Source organism: Corvus brachyrhynchos, unplaced genomic scaffold (genome assembly GCF_000691975.1).
Source record: "Corvus brachyrhynchos isolate BGI_N302 unplaced genomic scaffold, ASM69197v1 scaffold14, whole genome shotgun sequence".
In the NCBI taxonomy this organism is placed as follows: Eukaryota; Metazoa; Chordata; class Aves; order Passeriformes; family Corvidae; genus Corvus; species Corvus brachyrhynchos.
In genome coordinates this window covers 11,790,560-11,808,683 of record NW_008239110.1, presented here as the reverse complement: position 1 = coordinate 11,808,683, position 18,124 = coordinate 11,790,560, and the positions used below count along the sequence as shown (strand labels likewise).

Sequence of the window (18,124 nt, the reverse complement as noted above, 5' to 3'; positions counted from 1 at the left end):
CCCGGCGAGCGTGAAGGAGCAGCGGAGCATCTGCTTCTCTGATTTCCAGGAAAAGGACCGAGAGCTTATCTACAGCCGTTTTTTGTTTTGTTTTGTTTTGTTTTGTTTTTCTGCATGCATTAGAAAGATTAAAATCCAGGCAAGGGGAGAATCAGAAGGGAAGATCTTACCAAGCAACCAGTCATATCTCCTTTCATGACCAAGAGGGACTCTGTACATTAGTTCAAAAGCTGTTGCCTTGCAATGATTTTATTTAAAAGAAAAAATTAAATCTTAAGATGTGACTTTACTTCAATCGCTGGCATATAGCTTATGGGACTATATTTATCCTGCCTACCACAATAATTTTTATTAAAATTGATAAGGTTTAGATTCATATGTAGAAGATGCTTCTTTTATCAGTGTATTACATTTAAAGTTGTGAACCATATGAGCTGAAGAAGAAATTAATTTCCTTTCAAAATCTTCATCCTCTGCAAGTTGCAAACAATGTAAGACCACATCCAGCTTGGAAGTGCCCTAAGCTTAAAATTGAGGCTGGAAGAACAGTAGGGAAAAATATCATAATTAAATTAGAATTGTGGGTAGAACAGGGACAAAATATAATCTTTTGTCCATTCACTTCAGGCAAAAAGTTAAAGAAGTGCTGTATGTCAAGACAAAGAGCTGGTTGCAACTAGAGCTCCTTTTAAAGTTTTATTTAACCTTATTTACAAAATGGAAGATTGACAAGTATTTAAAAGAATCCTAAGTGGGTTTTTATATTCTAAGAGTGTGCAGTATTGTATAAACAGCAACTGCAATGCTGGCTGCTTGGGAAGAGTGAAAAACTACTCTCAGTCCTGCATTCATGATGAAATTGTTCCCAACACCTCCCAGAACAAGCACCTTTGCTGTCAGAATGCACAAAACTAGTCTAATCAAACAGGAAGATGCATTGGGCTTTCGACATCCCCTAAATAAGCATGAAAGCAGTGGTTCACTTACAGGCTAAACCATCTTGCCCATGAGGCTCCACCATGTGCCGTGGGACACGTCCAGTTTGGGGCCATTTCAGCTCTTTGGTTTTTTGTTATGCTTTGTTTGGTGGAGTTTTTTTCCAGTTTCTGTGCTGATTGTGCTGGGTGCTGGTGCGGTCCCAGGTGCCAGAAGCATCCCTAGTTCAGGGCAGTGGGGCTGGCAGTGGTGCCAGGCTCGTGAGCCTGACCCTGCAGCCCACGGCAGTGACCTCTTGGCCAATGGCAGCACGCTGGGATACAGCACCTTGCTGGCTGGGGAGCCCCCTGAGCAAAGCAGGGTTTGCTGGTGGGGTGCTGGATGCCCCGGGTGGGATGGGCTGTCTGCATGGCCCCAAGTGCTGCTGCTGGAGAGGCCACTGAAGATGGGCTGTGCAGGGAACCAAGCGTGCCTGTCCCACGGCCCTGCTGCCAGGGAGCCATCCCCTTCCTCCATTTGTAGAGGGCTTGGGTACCCTGAAGAGCTATGAGACAGGACATTTTGCCCGTGCAGCAGCACTGCCAGTGAGAGGGCCCTGTGTGCAGCGGGGGAAGCCATCTTGTGTGGTGGCGGGAGCCTGCAGCGAGGCCATCTCATGGCTGCCATGCATAGGGCACAGCGCGGAGCAGAGTGACACAGCACTGCAGTGCCAGTGGTGTCCCTCACAGCTCCAGGGGGAGAGCAGAAAGTGCCACAGCTTGGGGGGTGCGAGTTGTGTACCCTCACCACAGAAGATACAGAAATAAACGCGCAGCCAGGCTCTAGTACCGCCTAGTACTTTGTGTTTCTATAATTCTGCTGTATGATTGACTGCCCACGTTGTTCGGCACACAGTCCAGGAAAACCAAGAAAGATTGGGCATGGTGCAGGAGATTCCTTACTACAAGCTGAAGTACATATGTTATCAGGAAGCATTTAATTCCAATAACTTTTTGCCGGCCATTTGCAAACAAATGGGTACTGTGGTGGGCTGCACAGTGATGAAAAGGTCTTTGCAGCCTTGAACCAAATGGTGAGGCAGGGGGGATTCTTGTGCAGGTTTTGCCATAGAATTGCAGGAGATTTTAGGCTGGTTGCAGCTTGTCAACTACTAGGATATTTTGAGCTGAACACTGGAGTGAAAAAGAAGGGCTAAAGATAGAGAAGAATCTGGGAAATAGGGAATAGAGGAATTGGAGGGAGCTGCACATACTTGCTAATGAGTGGCTGTTTCTACAGTTGTGCAGGGCTTTTGACTTGCCATCCTCCCAGTGTTGTATAACATGTAGATTTACTGGAAAACTTTTTTTTATTTCTTCCCCCATTTCATCCTCGGTCATCTTTGGATTTTCATTTTTGCTTAATACTTAGAGGAAACCAAAAACTCATAAAGAAATTTAATTTCTTTAGTTTAAAGGAAGAATTTGACTCCACTTTCTGGGGCCATGAGTTATAAGAAAATTGAAATATATTTTTCTTTCCAAACTTTGCTTTGCAGCTCCAAAGTTTCTGTCTGTTTTAATAGCTGATGAGGAGGAGTACCTGAATGGGTCCATTCCATAATTTTGCAATCTTTGTGTTTGCCCCAATTTTCAGTATGATCCTCCAGATCTAGTCCTTGTACCCTAATCTCTTTTGTTCGTTTAACAAAGTCCTAAACCAAGTCACAATCCAAATGTGGGAAGCTTAACAGAATCTGCTTCACAGCTCCAGGCTAACGTACCTCAACGCTAGTGGGATTGCTTGCTGGTAGCTGTAAAGTGAGTTAAGTTACGTGGCAGAGGTACATGATGGAGCATCCCTGCTGGTTTGCCCTCTGTCCATGGCTCAAATCACTGTTCTGGGCCCCTTTATTTCACTCAAGTTCACTCCTGCATTTTAAGGAAGAGACTGACTGAAGTATTTGATTCTTCAGGTTTGACAGTGACTGCTGTGAAGGAATTTGGGGAGTGGAATTTGGAAGCTGGAGCACTGGTGCTTGCAGATGGAGGCCTTTGTTGCATTGATGAGTTCAATAGCATCAAAGAACATGACAGAACCAGTATCCACGAGGCAATGGAGCAACAAACCATCAGTGTTGCAAAGGCAGGGTAAGTAGCATGTTAGCATATGTGAGAAAGCAACGTGAGATTTTTCTCTTGTACCTACAGGTTGGAGGGATGCTGATTAAATATCTGTTTTCTTCATTGTACGTAATAGTTTTGTTCTCAGCAGTATTCCTAAACTAGACAAGTCAGCATTTCAAAGGACAGTGCACTGGACCAGAGGCTGCAAGCAATCAGAATAAATAAAACACCCTCTTCACTGTTGGGTTTTCAATCTACTGCTATAGGCCAGGGCACTTTCCTACAAAGACTTGGCATCCTTTTTCTTGTCCTTTGCTGCAAGTGGTCATAATAATCATTGTGAAATGAGGAGCTTTGTGACTTTTTTGGTTGCAACTCAGAAAGTAGGGCTTCATTTTTCCAAAAGCACAAAATCACAGAATCATTAAGTTTAGAAAAGACCTCAAAGATCATCAAGTCCAGCCTGTGATTGATCACCACCTTGTCAACTAGACCATGGCACTAAGTGCCGTGTCCAGTCAGTTCTTGAACGCCTTCAGGGATGGTGACTCCACCACCTCCCTGGGCAGTCTGTTCCAATGCCTGAACACCCTTTCAGTGAAGAAATTCTTCCTGAAGTCCAACCTGAACCTCTCTTTGCACATCTTGAGGCTATGTCCTCTTGTCCTGTAAAATCCAATAATATTGCTTAGTAACCAAAGCACATCAAGAGATTTCCAGGCTGCTGTATTTTCCAAGAGATTTCCAGGCTGCTGAATTTTATATGTTGGGTGTGGCATAAATATAAACTCCTGCTTACTTAAAGTTCCAGCCTTTCCTTTTTCAAAGTAGTGTGTGTTCAAATCTGCTATTCCCCCCACTATCGCCACCCACCACTTGGGTCTTTGAGCTCACATTTCAATTTGTCAATCATATGCAGCTCTTGTCCAGGCCCAAATTATTTCCTGGCTGCTATTGCTGAAACCTCTGCTACTCAAAAGGCATCACCCTTTCCATATTCCTTTGTGTCACCTTCCACTCAGCTCTTGCTCCAGTCACATCTTGGCTCCTCTAACTGGTCATGTCATTCCCTTATTCTGAGCGTCTCCATCCTCTTTGTCAGACAGTGGACAAATAATCACAGAGTATTCTGAGTTGAAGGGAACCTGCAAAGATCATCAAGTCCAGCTCTGAAGTGAATGGCCTAAATGGGGATCAAACCCACAACTATGGTGTTCTTAGCACCATGCTCTTACCAACTGAGATAATCTCAGGGTCGTGTTGCTCTCACCTGGGTGATTACCAGCTTTGGCCAGCTGGGCACAAATACGGTCAATATGGTCCTGTCTCCTTAGTAAGACAGGGACATACTTCAGCTGAGTTCCTTGTTACAGTTGTTTGGGTTTGATAGACCCAAACACAGTTTGCTAACTTGCACATGTATCCTCAGTTGCTCACTTTTAAGGACTACATCGAATGAGGATTTTTTGAGTAGTAACTTAGCACACATAGGTTAAGCACCTTCTTAATTTAGGTCTTATTTTGGTGCATGGAGGATAAGTTTTTTTCCTGTTGGGTATAAGCTAGTGGAAGGTCTGTGGTCCTTCCTCTCAGTTACAGAAGAACTTTGGACGTGAGGCAGCAGTTACTCAGGAGCTGACTAGAAATAGCTCAGTGACAAACCAAAGTTAGAATGCTTCTGCTGCTGCCTTACCCAAAAGGAGTGCATTTGGACTAGAAGAGTAAAAATAATCTCTCCCCACATCTACAAGCACATACTAGGACACCATGGTTAAGAGAGGAAAATGGCTGTTTCAGTTTGATGTGGCTGCCACCACTGTTTACTTGGGTTCATATTCATGTTTACACACAGGAATAAAACATACATTTATGTCACATTTTATTTTACTCTCTTAAAAGGTGAATTAAGCTAAAGTGTTACTTTACAGCATTCAAAAGTGTTTCTATACCGTATAAACCCACAAAGTAATATTTATTTCTGAGAAGTAGTGTTGGTTTTCACTATTTAAGGATCTAGCTATATATGGAGATTATTTGTGGCAATGTTGGTTGGTGACTTTTGGTATCCAGATCAGTGTCTGTTTAGTTGTTATTCTCTGACTGAAAAATACTGTACATATAACAAATATTAATACAATAATTGTGTACATTGTTTAGCTCTTGTGGTCTTTCAAGACAAGATGTGCTCTTTATAGCATAAAACCACAAAAGTTTTTAAATACTTGGAATCATTTTCCCTATCCAGTTTAATTCAACCATAATGTTCACCATGCCGTTCTCTAGCTTGGTGTGCAAGCTTAGCACGAGGACAACTATCCTGGCAGCAACAAACCCAAAAGGCCATTATGACCCCAATGAGTCTGTCTCTGTCAACATAGCTCTTGGCAGTCCCCTGTTGAGCAGATTTGACCTGGTCTTAGTATTGTTAGATACGAAGAATGAGGAATGGGACAACATAATTTCATCCTTCATCTTGCAAAATAAAGGTAAGAATAGTCTTTTTAAATCATAAAGTGTTTTGTTGGAGGTTTTTTTTGTTGGTTAGTTTCTGGTTTTGTTGTCTGTTTGTTTGGGGGCAGGGTGTTTTGGGTTTTTTTTATTTCCCTCCATTTTTTAGTTTGTTTTTCTTGAGTCTTTCAAATTAATCAGTGTTTACATTTTTGTCATGGTGGTTTTCTGCTGTATGGTTGTTCTTCATGTAGGAGTAAGACAGAGATCACTAATTAATTAAGAGGGGGGAGCTGAGAACACTCTACTTTTACTCTGGGATCATTTACAAGAGATTTCAGGCCAGACTTCTCCGTATGTGGATTGTTTCCATCTCACACCTTTACAGTGCTTGATCTGCAGATCCTAAATCCCTTGCAACTGTACTTGCTGTTAATGGGAAACTTAATTTATGCAGAACAGATCAGAGATGCACATGTTGCTGGGCTCAAAGAATGAACAATAGCATTCCCCATGTGGAGCTTTGTGCTCTGGAATGAGGGAGGGCACTGTGATTTGATTTTGACCAGCCCCTTCCCCATCCATGTCAAGGAACATGGCTTTGATCCCCTTTACAGAAGAAGTGGTTAGAGGAAACTTCTTCAGCTAGCTTCCTTCCCTTTCTAGAATATTTACCTACAAAAAATGTTCAGAATATGGCAGGTAAGTGTTGGCTCCAACAGAATAGGTAAAACAGCTAGAGGAGGTGCATACACTCATGTAGCATTTTTCATTTTAAGGAGTTCCAAAGCACTTGGCACTGCCTGTACCATCTGGTGGGCAGTGAGGCTGACAGCAGTTCTATAGAAATTACTGGAGGCTTTACTGTGGATTTTGATACGGGAGGGATCGGATGGTGTGTAAAATTCTGCACTGGAATTTGGCCAAGTCCTTGAGGACTAGTGTACAGACCAGCCAGTATGCCTCAGAAGTACAGTAATGTGTCTTTCATAGTCACCTGTCTATTTAACAGGAGTTCTTGGGAAGAAGCTTGATGTCTGTTGTTACAGAATTACTGACAAGGATGTTGTAATGCAGGCTGCCCAAGCAAATCAGAAAAGCTCTGGAGCATGGAAAGGATGAAAACCTACTTCTGCCTTATAAAAAGCATACAGCCAAAATTGTCTACTGAGAAAGGCTTTAAACAATAACCGAGTAAATCTTGGAAGAGTTCCAAAGAAACCGGGAATGCCCGCACCACCATCCGCCTGTTAGAGAGTCTGATACGCCTTGCAGAAGGTAAGGCCCTGGCATTTTTATTTTTAGGCTAACAATTAACCTTTATGAAATGAATAGAACAGTATAATTATAGCCAGTAAGCAGAGTAACAGCTTTTCCATGGAGGTGGGGATAGGTGATTCTTGTATTGTTTCATCCTTCTCATCTAAAGAGCCTCAGGGCTGGAGATTCTGAATGTGAGAAAGGGTGTTACATTTAAACTATCAAAACCAGTTTTAATTTTGACATTCTCATGTATATTATAAAAATTAAAACCTCTGGAAGAAGTCACATTCAAGAGAAAAATCTCAGAGATTGTGTGTCTTTATGAAAGGCAATCTCAGGATTTACTTGCTTCCATTTGAGTCAAATATTTGCTTCTACTATGAAATTAATATAACATAAAATTAGCATATTTTTTCTTAAGTATCAATAATCCTAAAGTTAACACCACATAAAAGATAACATATTTTTTTGTTTCCTGAAGTATAAGTAATCAAGACCATATTTGCCATACAACTTAAAAATTTCCATCTCTGTGTTCAAGTCATATTTCATTTATTAAAAAAAACCCAAAGGAAGCAGTATGTCTCTGTCTTAACATGGTTTTATTTTATAAAATGGCATATCAAATATTTTCAGGATGAATTTAAAAGAATGTACTGTATTTTGTTTAGCAAGCATAAATGACAGTGTAGTGCCTCCTACTTCAGATGTTTATGTTTTGTTCTCCATTTTGGGGGAAAGGCATTCTCCATTTAAGTGAAAGACATTCCTAACTTTTCGAGATACACATGTAATTTTCACATTCAGTGTTTCTTCCCTTCTTATCAGTTCATGAGATTGGGGCTTTTAGTAGGATTTTGTTCTTTCAAAGTATTACTTGGATGGTATTAACTAACCTGTCTTTCTATTGCTGAATAAGAACTGAGTGTGTTTCCATGGCCATTACGAAAAAGGTTTCATATCGTAAATTATTTGCATTATATCTATTTACAAAAAACACTTTTATTTTGCTGACTGAAGAAAGAGAAGGAAGAAAAAATAAAGCTATTGCAGAGGAAAGCATTTTAAATAATACCGAATCTGTGACACAGACCAGATAGAGGAATACATTTTTTTCTGACCTGTGATGAAAACTGGACCTTATTTTTCACTTTATGGTGATGACATGTGCCTATGTAGATAAGGATGTTTCATATCACACTCTTTGTTGTGATATCCAGCACTTTACATTTTTTAACTGTAGAATTTTAAGTATCTTTATCCTGTCACTGTAACTGCAATTTGAAAATTACACCCTATTGTTCACTAGAAAAACTAATCCTTCCAGTTTCTGTTGAAATTAACATTGAAATCAAAATTATTATATTTATGTTTAAGTTATGCCTATGCATGAGTGTTTGAGGGCTGAAGAAATTTGAAGAAGTATCTTGTTCCTTCTTGTACAAAAAATTGTTTTTTGACTTTGGTAACGCTTGCACCCATTTATTTTTGATAGCTCATGCCCGGTTGATGTTTAGGGATACTGTGACTTTGGAAGATGCTGTAACTGTGGTATCAGTGATGGAATCTTCTATGCAGGTAAGTTTTCTTACAGACATTGCCATTGCTGCAACACCACATTTAAGGGATTCAGTTTTACATGTAGACATGTGCCAGCTCCCTTCTCTTTGGAAAGGATTTTGTAGACTCATGCAAAGTAGGTAATCAGAGACCTTGACAAGTCTTTTTTAGTCCATCTTGATTGTTAAAATCCTTAAACATAGATTATGCTGAAAAATCTGGATTAGGATAAAGTCCTGCTACCTTTTTTTACGGACCAGTCGAAGTGAAGTTTTGGCCTAGTATTGGCTTTTGGTAATCTACATTTTAAAGACATTTTGAGGCAGAAATTGTTTGTATATCACTGTGTTTAATAGTCTCTGATGGGTTTTTGTTCCATGATGTTACATAGTCACTCATTAATTAGGTATGAGAGAACCAAATCATTTTTTGGAGCAAGTTCAAACAGTTGCCAAGACCTACAATTTATTTAGCCATTAAATAATTTTAAATTATGTTGGTAGTAATTGTAAAACTCAGAACATTTAGAAGACTAATTTTATTCTTAGAAACCTTAAAATTCCAAAACTTTGCTTGGACTGAAAATCATGCTTTCCAATTATCACATGTATTTATGTAATGTTTCTACTCAAAAAGGCATTGAAAAAATGTGGAAGGCTAGATTTTAGTTTACTGTAATATTATTATTAGGATGTTGAAAAAGCAGCACATTTAGAATTAGTAAAAGAAACGTAAGTCTGATAGAAGGGGTTTTTTTAGTAGAAATGTGGAAAATAATATAGACACTATTACTTCAGACAGAATATTTTTAAGAGAAATAAATCTTCATGCTTTGGAGTAGGAAAAAAATTACCATAAGCAGATTATCCAAAGTCTTATGCATGGGAGTTTTTAGCACATCTGAAATGTTTGGGTTTGGCTCTGTCAGAGATGGTGTACTCTGCTGCTCAGCTGACTGGTCTGATCCAAAATGGCATTTCCTGTGTTCCTGTACAGGTCAATTTGAGTATTTTCAAATTAAGACAATTTTATGTAGCACCCATTAGTTCAATGGGCCTGAAAGACTTTTGTAGGAGTAGATATGCTCCTTTTTTTGGAGACAAAGCTCTTCAGGATAGATGCACAAAGTCACATATGGCAGGTAGACACTTGTGATCTCTCTTGTCCTTTCAGTGAGAGTTGAGAGACTAATTGCAGTTTGTGCCACTGATAATCTATTGCACAACATTGCAAATGGAATTTATCTCAAAAATACTACAGGGCCTGACCTTATTAAATAGGAAAAGATTATTTCGTTGTCTGTTGCAATTCATCTTGCACTGTTTTGAAGAGCTCAGCTTTTCAATGACAGCACTGCAATGGAGTTAAAATATGAAGCTGTTGAAACTGCAGAAGGTACCACATAAGTCTTCATTAACTGTAATTAAACCTGTAATTAACTAGATGGAAAATTGATGGGACTGTGGTTTCAAAGTAATATGGTTTTGGATATAAGAACTCTGAAATACTAATTTTTTTTTTTTTTTTGGTAACAGATCAAAAAGTGAAACATATGTATGTAATAATAATGAATGTGTATGTTCCCCTGTGTGTCTCTCTACCTGATCAGCACAAGTAAATGTAAAAGAATTGTTTTAACTGTGAGTCAATGTTTCATTTTTATACAGTCCTGCCCTCAAGGGCTGCAGGTTGACCTGGCCAGGGTCAACCCACTACATTGTGTAACAAGTTTTTGTCTAATAAGAGTCAGTGAGAAATTTGCCTGAATTATGACTGCAGATTACCTGGGAGTGCTTGGTATGCTTACCATCTTTGCTCCACTCTTAGCTCCTTATGAGCAAGTAGGCAAACATGTTCATTTTTGAAGTAGTTTCACTGAAGTAGTTTCTTTTTGAAGGAAGTGATTTATTTGTTTTATTAAAAAAAGATGGAAGTAGCATGCAAAAGTTTATTTTCAGAGACAGATTCCTTCTCTAGAAAAAAAACCCCACAACATTTTGTACAGATACATCCTGTGTTTCCTGCCTAATTGTCAGTCTCTAGAATGAGGTTGTAAATGAGGAAGTGCCAGTGTCATTCTGGAAGGACTGGTTGCCACCTTTTAGCTCAGCAAACTCCATCTTTAACACTGTCTTTGCAACTTCTACAATAAGTCAGTTCTTGCCAGAATAAAATTAAAGTTCACAGTTCTCCTGTGACTGGGTATTTCTTGTGAGCTCTCTTGAGAAGGAAGACTATCACATTTTCATCTCCAACCTACTTCATTGGAGTTTTTTGTTTGTTTTGCCCTCTAATTCACCTTTATATTTCTCTTTCCTACTTAGTCGTTGTGAGCATATTCCAAAGCCCCCCGGCTTGATCTTTTCTTTGCCTCATTTTCTCTTGCTAGCATTGTTTCCCTCCTTCTCTTGGTCCTGTTTCCATCCTTGTTTTATTCTCTTTCCAATCCCTCTCCTTTAACTCCTTTTTATAATTTGTCTTCCCATCCCTAGGCATTTTACACCTTTCCTTTCCACTGACTTTCCCTGTAATATTTTCTCTCTCTGTTTTAGATCCTCTGCCCTCAGTTTACAGTGGTTTTGTCATATGGTTTCCTTCCTCTACTCAAAATGATATCTCAGAATCTCAGAGGGGCAGATATCTCAGAGACGTGAGCACCAGCACAGGAATGAAACTTCACAGATATCTTAACTTCACTTAGAATTTCACATGCACATACAGTATTTAAAAGAAGCTCCTTGTGATGGCCACGAAAGGGATTGAAATGTCAGTGAGTGCAAGACATTATTGTAGCCCGTGGCTCTATATCTCAGGATATATAACCACATAGTCCTCTTTTTTTCCACTGGGTCCTTAGGACACAGGTTGACAGTACTCAGTCCGAAAGCAACTATCTTTTGTCAGTGTTTTGCTCAATATTTTGTTTATTACCTGCTGTTCTAAAGGTAATATTCACAATTTCTTAACATATTTTTCTTTGGAATTCATCTCCAGTGGCCTTGAATATTTCAGAAATATCAATTCACCTATCTTCACGCAGTCCTTGCAAAGTGGTGGGATGGTGCTACTCCTCTGATCTGGAGCTGAATTATGTACAGTCCAGAAGGAATGGTCCACTAGAGCATACCCACAAGAGATGGTTGGGCCCCAGTTTCAGAACAGTAACACTTTGACTGTTTGAGCACATTTCCTGTTGTCTGCAATTTCCTTCTGTGCATGCACCACATCAGGATTCCACTTAGAGATTTATTTTCTTTCTTTACTTAACTGGCTCTTTCTGAATCACAAAAACTGGAACATAGCATCAGAGACAGAATCTGGTCCTCCTTATCTGCTTTTAATTGTTCTAACCAAGAGACTGAGTCCCTGCCTCATTGTCTATGAACCTTCCAGTTCCTGGAGCAAATACAGCAGAGGGGTGGGTTCTGCAGGAGCCTTTTCCATGCCAAGAGACTGGTGCTTCCACGTGAAACAGATCTATTGTGTTCCTGAAGTGATGGGTGAAAAAACCCCCAAGTGGTAACTTCAGTGGGATGCATTAAAGGTTGCATGGACAGCCTTAATTTTAGCACATTGTAGTTTTAGAGAGCTTTAATTAGCCACAGAGTGATGTTTTTCAATGTAATATTTTAACACTGCAGAATGGTGGAACCAGAAATTATCACAATTGAAAACGTGTAATCCATGTGGTGCCATAGGTAGCAATTTCTGGATCTAGAGACTTCATTGACTTTTGGTATTGTATCCATGGCACTTGACACACATCTGGTTCATTAGTTGTATTGAGCTTTATAGATTAGACAGGAGTGGTAAATACTAACTAATCTGTGGCAAAATAGAGGGTTTGTGGTGTGAGGTGTTTTTTTCCAAAGAGCAATTAACTACAGAGCTATTCTAGATTATTTGTTGTGGAACAAATCACTGTGCAGATGCTCTGTTCCAAATAAAGACTGCTTCATTTTTACAAGGCACAGCAAAAATTGTCCCATATTAAAATCACTTACAATTCACTGGAATTATTCACAAATAGTAAGTTACTCTTAAAGTGCTATTCAGAAATATTTCTGTCCCAAAAAATTTACCCTGTGTTGACACACCTTAATACACAGGTCTTTTCCTTTAGGAAATTAGGCAAAGCTAATGAAAACTTCTAGCAGTCAGAACTTCTTCAGTTAAAAAAGTTCCTCACATGGGCACAATTTTTACAAGGTATTTGGAAAACATCTTTAATCCTAATTTTTGTTTTCAGTCAGGATATTCTCAAGCTTTAGGTGGACTTCCCATTCCGTGTGTCAATAAAAATAAACAAGTATGAGTAGACTGCAGGCTTGATCATGTAATTGCTTTATGTTTATGAGCAATTTTGACCACGTCAGCAGATCTAATAGGATTATTTGTGTGGATACAGTTAGCAAATATTTGCTACCTTAAGCTTTAAAATACCTAAGGGAGAATTTCGGATAACATAGTCGCTGTTGTTTAAATTTGGTGGTTAATAATAAAGGTAGTTTCCCATTTTTATTTTTTAAAATCTCTTTGGTGCCATAGGGGGGTGCACTTCTCGGAGGCATCAATGCCTTACACACCTCATTTCCAGACAATCCAATGGAGCAGTACCGAACACAGTGTGAAATCATACTGGAGCGGCTGGAGCTGAAAGACCTTCTGCATAAAGAGCTACGAAGACTTGACAGGTACAGATACACAAAGTAACAAACTAATTCAGATGGGAAACAGAATTTGTTTCACAATTGTATCTGGAGAGGGTCTAAAATTAGTCTGACATTGGGAAGGGACTCATTCTTTAGAGGACATGGATAATCAGGGAGATTGTTTTAAAGTAGCATTCTGAGATCATCACAAGATCATTTCTGCCTCTGGGTTATGGAATTTACAAATATTTTAATGAGTTCCCAACTCATATCTGAATATTATGCTCAGATAAGTTTCAAAAGTGCTTCTCAGAGTCAAAATGCTAGATTCTGTAGCTGAGCAAATAATTTTGTAGAACCTTTTGTTACTTGTTTGGTAAAATACAGCAGATCTGCTTCATGATTTTTTAAGCCGCCTTTTGTGTTGGGATTGTCAGGATCCTTCCCTTTCTGTTAATGGAAAATGTAAGCCTGAATCAAGGTTCTGTAATTTTGGGTGATTTTTTCTTTTTTACATGCTGGAATTGTCACTGTCGCATCTCTAGTTTCCAGCTCACTGCAGTAATCTTTGGGAAACCTATTTTTTGTTATTAATAGAAAACTTTTAATGCACTGAGCCTGAGAGAAAAACCCTAGAATTGGAAGGAAGTAAAAGTTAAACAACCCACCTTTTCTTCCAGAAATGAGATTAGGCTTTGAGGAAACTTGTACTTTCTTACTGTTAAATGAAGATAAAAGATTAATGTCGTTGAAATTAATGGAAACAGCTGGGAGAATTCACTTTTCCTTTGAATATTTTTGAGACTTATTTTGTAACTTGTAGTAATGATGTGTTAAATAACCACAGAGTCAACAGAAACAGATGAAAGTGGGATATCTTCAACAGACAGACAAAAGCTACTTTTAAAACAGAGGTGTTCATGGGGGATCAAAAAAATGTAGGATGGGATGGGAGATCAAATACAAAGAGAGGATTAGGTCTGCGTTTGACCTTCCTGGCAGGAGCTCACATTATCTGCTCTGAAGCCCTTCTAATGATGAGGATTTTCTGTTGCCATTCTGTAGTCTGTGCCATGATTGCTCCACCCAATGCTCATAAAGGTTTTCCTAATATTCCACCGAATGCCCTATGCCGCAAATTAAGCTGATTTCTTCTTCCCTCTCTTAAGCAGCTTAGGGAGTACTAAATGAATGTCCTCTTTAAAACAACCCATTCTGTATTAGAAGACTTGTTCCATGCGTTTCCCCTAAACTATATTTCAGTAAAAAAATCATGTATCATATATCTCATCCCTTCTTGATGAGTCATGTAATTTCTGTCACCTTCCATTAAAAAAATAAGGATAAACATGTTAGTAAACAATTACAGTAATTATTCTAAAACATACATGTCTGTATAGTGCTCTCTCTCTCACAGAGCAGAGAAACTGTTTATTATGCATAAGAATCATTTCTTCTAGACGAATGCAGTCCCTTTTGGGATGGAAGGTGGCTGCTTTTCACTCATGGTTTGTATCACTGTTTAGCGAAAACCAGAATGCTGTTTGCCTTGGAAAATATCTATTTAGGTATAATAGACAGAACATCAGCTATTCTGAGATTGGAGGGAACCCTCACTCAAGCACCTCTGTTGTTTTAGAGGGCCCTGAGAATATAGATAGGCACAGACAGTGATAATTAAGTTCTATAAGTGATTTGAGATGCTTCTGTTCTATCACGTTTTTGACATGTTAAGTACATAGTGATTATGAGAGAAACTCAACAACCACTATTCCAAGTAATACCTAGGTTTTCCATTCCAATAACTCATTTGAGACTTCACCTGGCTCAGGATAAGATTTAAGTAGGTTCTGTTCTAGAAGATAGACTTACAGAATATATAAAATCTGTAGGGGACTCTAGCAATGGTTGTAAGTAGTGCAAAGCTTGTGTTTAGTTTGGTTTTTTTCCTGTTTGGTTTCCCAAGGAAATGCAGTTTAGGTGGTTTCTTTCTCTCTGTCCGTCTGCCTGTCTTCTACTGGGGACACTAAATCCTGCCACTCACTGTTGAAGGTGCTGAAAGATGACAGATTGCAACACGAGCTTTCAGAGCTGTATATGAAACTTAATAACATACTTTTGTGACCTACATTTTTTGTAGCTTTCCATCAGTCATGCATATTATGTATCAGTAATACAATGAAGAAAGAAAAAGGAAGAAAATTCATTTACTATTGTTTAATTTTTTTTTTCATTGTATAGATTGAAAAAGGAAAACTCATGCCAGCAGCAGCCTGAAGAAACAAATTTCAGTACTACCACGAGGTGCTTGAATGATGATGCATTTGGGCAGTCAAAGCAAAGATCTCAGTCAGAACCTTCAAATCAAGAAGAGGATAACTCTGGGCCACGGACACCTTTGCTTGAAGGCAGCTGTGAAGGGAATATTCATCCAGAACCCTTGTGCAACCCAGCACAGGGTAATAACAAAAACACAAACAGCCTGGCATGGTTTGACAGCCTGGAAGAGAGCAGCATTGATGCTGAAGAAAATTCTCAGAAGTCGTCTCCAGTGCCCAAGATATCTCCAAATAACTTGGCTTCAAAAACCTCAAGCTCTGAAGAAAGATCTGCTTCAATACCAAGGAAGCAAAATGGAGTAAGAGAGTCACTAGCAGCTGTGGATCTGCATGCTCCTCTGAAACAAAAGGACACAGTTTCCAAGTTAAGCAGGAAAAGGAATGAAGAACATAACTGTTCTTCTTCAGAAGATAGTATTGCAGACCCAGCACCAAGTGCTAGTGTGCAGGATTCAGTTATTAGACAAGATGCTTCTAGAAGCTGGCGGAGGCTGCACATGGAGAAGTCACATGGATTCTTTACAAGCACACAGGACCCCGAGGCAAAGGCCCTTCCTTCAGTATTACCTGCCTCTGGCCAGCCAGATCTTTCAAGTGATGCAGATTCTATGCTAGGACAAGAGAACAGCATATCAGTAGCAGCAAAAGGTGCAACAATTTCCATGAGAAAAAGAAGTAAAAATCAAGTAGTGAAGGAAACAAAGGTAGTAAGTTCCCATGAGCAAGACAGTGAAAGTCCCCCAGTTGCTAAACTAGCTAAATTTTCTTTCAGACCAAGGACAAAGCTTGGTCATTCTTCAGAGAAGACAAATGAAGAATTTTCTCTTTTTCAGAGTGAAACTACTTTTAAGCCAGGAGAGCAGCTCCAGGGAGAGCAGCTTCCAGAAGAATGCTGCCCACCTGAGAAAAGTAAGATGACATTGACTCGCTTAGGAAAATGTCGTTTGGAAAAAGGATCAATTAATAATAAAGGGAAAGAAGAGCAGCAGAGTTGGGCCTTTGGGAAGGAGGTCAGAGAAAGGGCAACGATACGCTCTGATACCAGTTTTGATGCTGCGTCACCTCCACCCACTGAGAAGAAAAGGGAGGGAGAGGAGAAACTTGGTGGTCCAAGCACAGGGAAGGTGCGCTCCAGCACATTAGTCAAGCTGTCGACGTTCTCCTTTGTGTCACGTCCTGAGGCAAAATCAGAAACCTCACCTGCCGTTAAGAATGACACCAACAAGGAAAGCCACAGCCCATCGCTGAAGGTGCACGTGAGCAATCCTGGCAAAAGAAAGAGTTTTGCATTGGGAAATTCTAGTAAAGCCAGCGTGGCCACAAAGACATCTCTCTTCTCCATAGCAGAGCTGGATGATGCAACATTAGATTTTGATTGGGATGAAGAGGTTAGGAAAAATCCAAGGACGTAACATGTATATCCTCCCAATTATTTAACATGCAGTTCTTCTGAATCTTCACCCTTCTATCCGTTGTATCCATGGTTTTCAAAGTGTTTCATAGAATCATCCTGGACCTGTGAATGTACTTTCTTTAAGGGCCATATGCTTTACATAAACAGGGACTGCGTGTGCTGCAGGCCCGATTTGGCTTTTAGTTTCCTAAACGCTTCCCAAGGCTGTTCATGTCAGTTCACTGGTTTGGTTGAACTGATGAAACCTAAAGACTTGTATAGCTATGTTTGTGTGCCCAGAGTGAGTGATCTTGCAGAGGAGCAGGCTTAATTGACTTTATACTTTATTTCATGTAATGGTTAGAGCTACGCATGATTCAGATTGTCCTTCCAAGTGACTGTGCCACTTTAGAAAAATGATGGTGCTCAAGCTATGTCATTATGTTTTGTTCATCTCTATGTGCTGTTTGTCTCCTCATAGTTACTGATATTGTGATCTATCATCATGCTATGGTGTTTCTGTATTATCAGTATCATGACAATTTTGCTTCATCTCTGATTACTGTGCTCCTTGTCACACAGATGATGTTGAAAACATGGATTGAGAGCTTTTTGTATCTGTTTTTTAGTTTCGTTTTTAAATACACTGGTTCAGGTATCTGTATCTGTATTCTGGATCATTTTATCAAAACCCAACTCTTTAATAAACACGCAGTTCTCCACTGCAGACACAACGAATTTCAGGTGATTGAATGGGAGTCATCAGTAACCAGGGTAACTTTAATGCAGGCATTAAGCCCTGGCAGATAAACTACACTTCAAGCCTAGCAGCACGGTGAAGAGCTTCCCTAGTGTAGCTTGGTTCTGAGTCAGATAATGTTTACTTGGATATTTTAATTATGGTTAGAGTTTTACTGCATCTGATATGCAGTTTGTCTGCTGTAGCATGCTGTATCCTGTGTCACTCATTTGTCTAATGGGAAGTTAATCTACTAATGCATTATATGTTTACAGAGGTAAGCCTTAATTTTCTTCTAGTGACTTGCCTGGTATGTTTCTTCTGTGTTTGAATTCTCCACAGAATATTCTTGTTATTACCTGCAAGGTAAACAGGGAATAGAGTGTTGCCTACAGCACAGTAAATCCCTTGGGAGATTTGCTAGCAGAAAGATCTAATTCTCTCTTGATGTGCTTGGAAGTAGCTCCCTTGAAACCAAGTGAGTTAAAGTACTGCAGATTTTCAGAGAATTGAAGGATTGTGAGGCCCAAGTACTTCAGAGTGGTACAGTGAAATCATGAGAGCACTAAGGGTAGTGTTGGCTTACTGTTAAGAGTTTGTCAAAATGACAGAAACACTGCTGTCCAGACCGATTGTGTGGTAGTTCATGGAAACATGACATCAACCAAAACAAGTGGAATTTATCCACC

The 18,124-nt window shown here is 39.5% G+C and overlaps 1 protein-coding gene across 1 annotated transcript in view; it reads left to right on the top strand.

The window, feature by feature from the left end:
• The window catches only part of MCM9 (minichromosome maintenance 9 homologous recombination repair factor), a 48,265-nt gene extending 30,831 nt beyond the window's left edge, over positions 1-17,434 (top strand). The window contains 6 exon segments of the mRNA XM_008637798.2: positions 2,891-3,065; positions 5,325-5,527; positions 6,567-6,767; positions 8,248-8,330; positions 12,861-13,006; positions 15,206-17,434. Coding sequence (XP_008636020.1) covers positions 2,891-3,065; positions 5,325-5,527; positions 6,567-6,767; positions 8,248-8,330; positions 12,861-13,006; positions 15,206-16,715 — 2,318 coding nt within the window. The 3' untranslated portion in view covers positions 16,716-17,434.
• Positions 17,435-18,124: the final 690 nt, after the last annotated feature.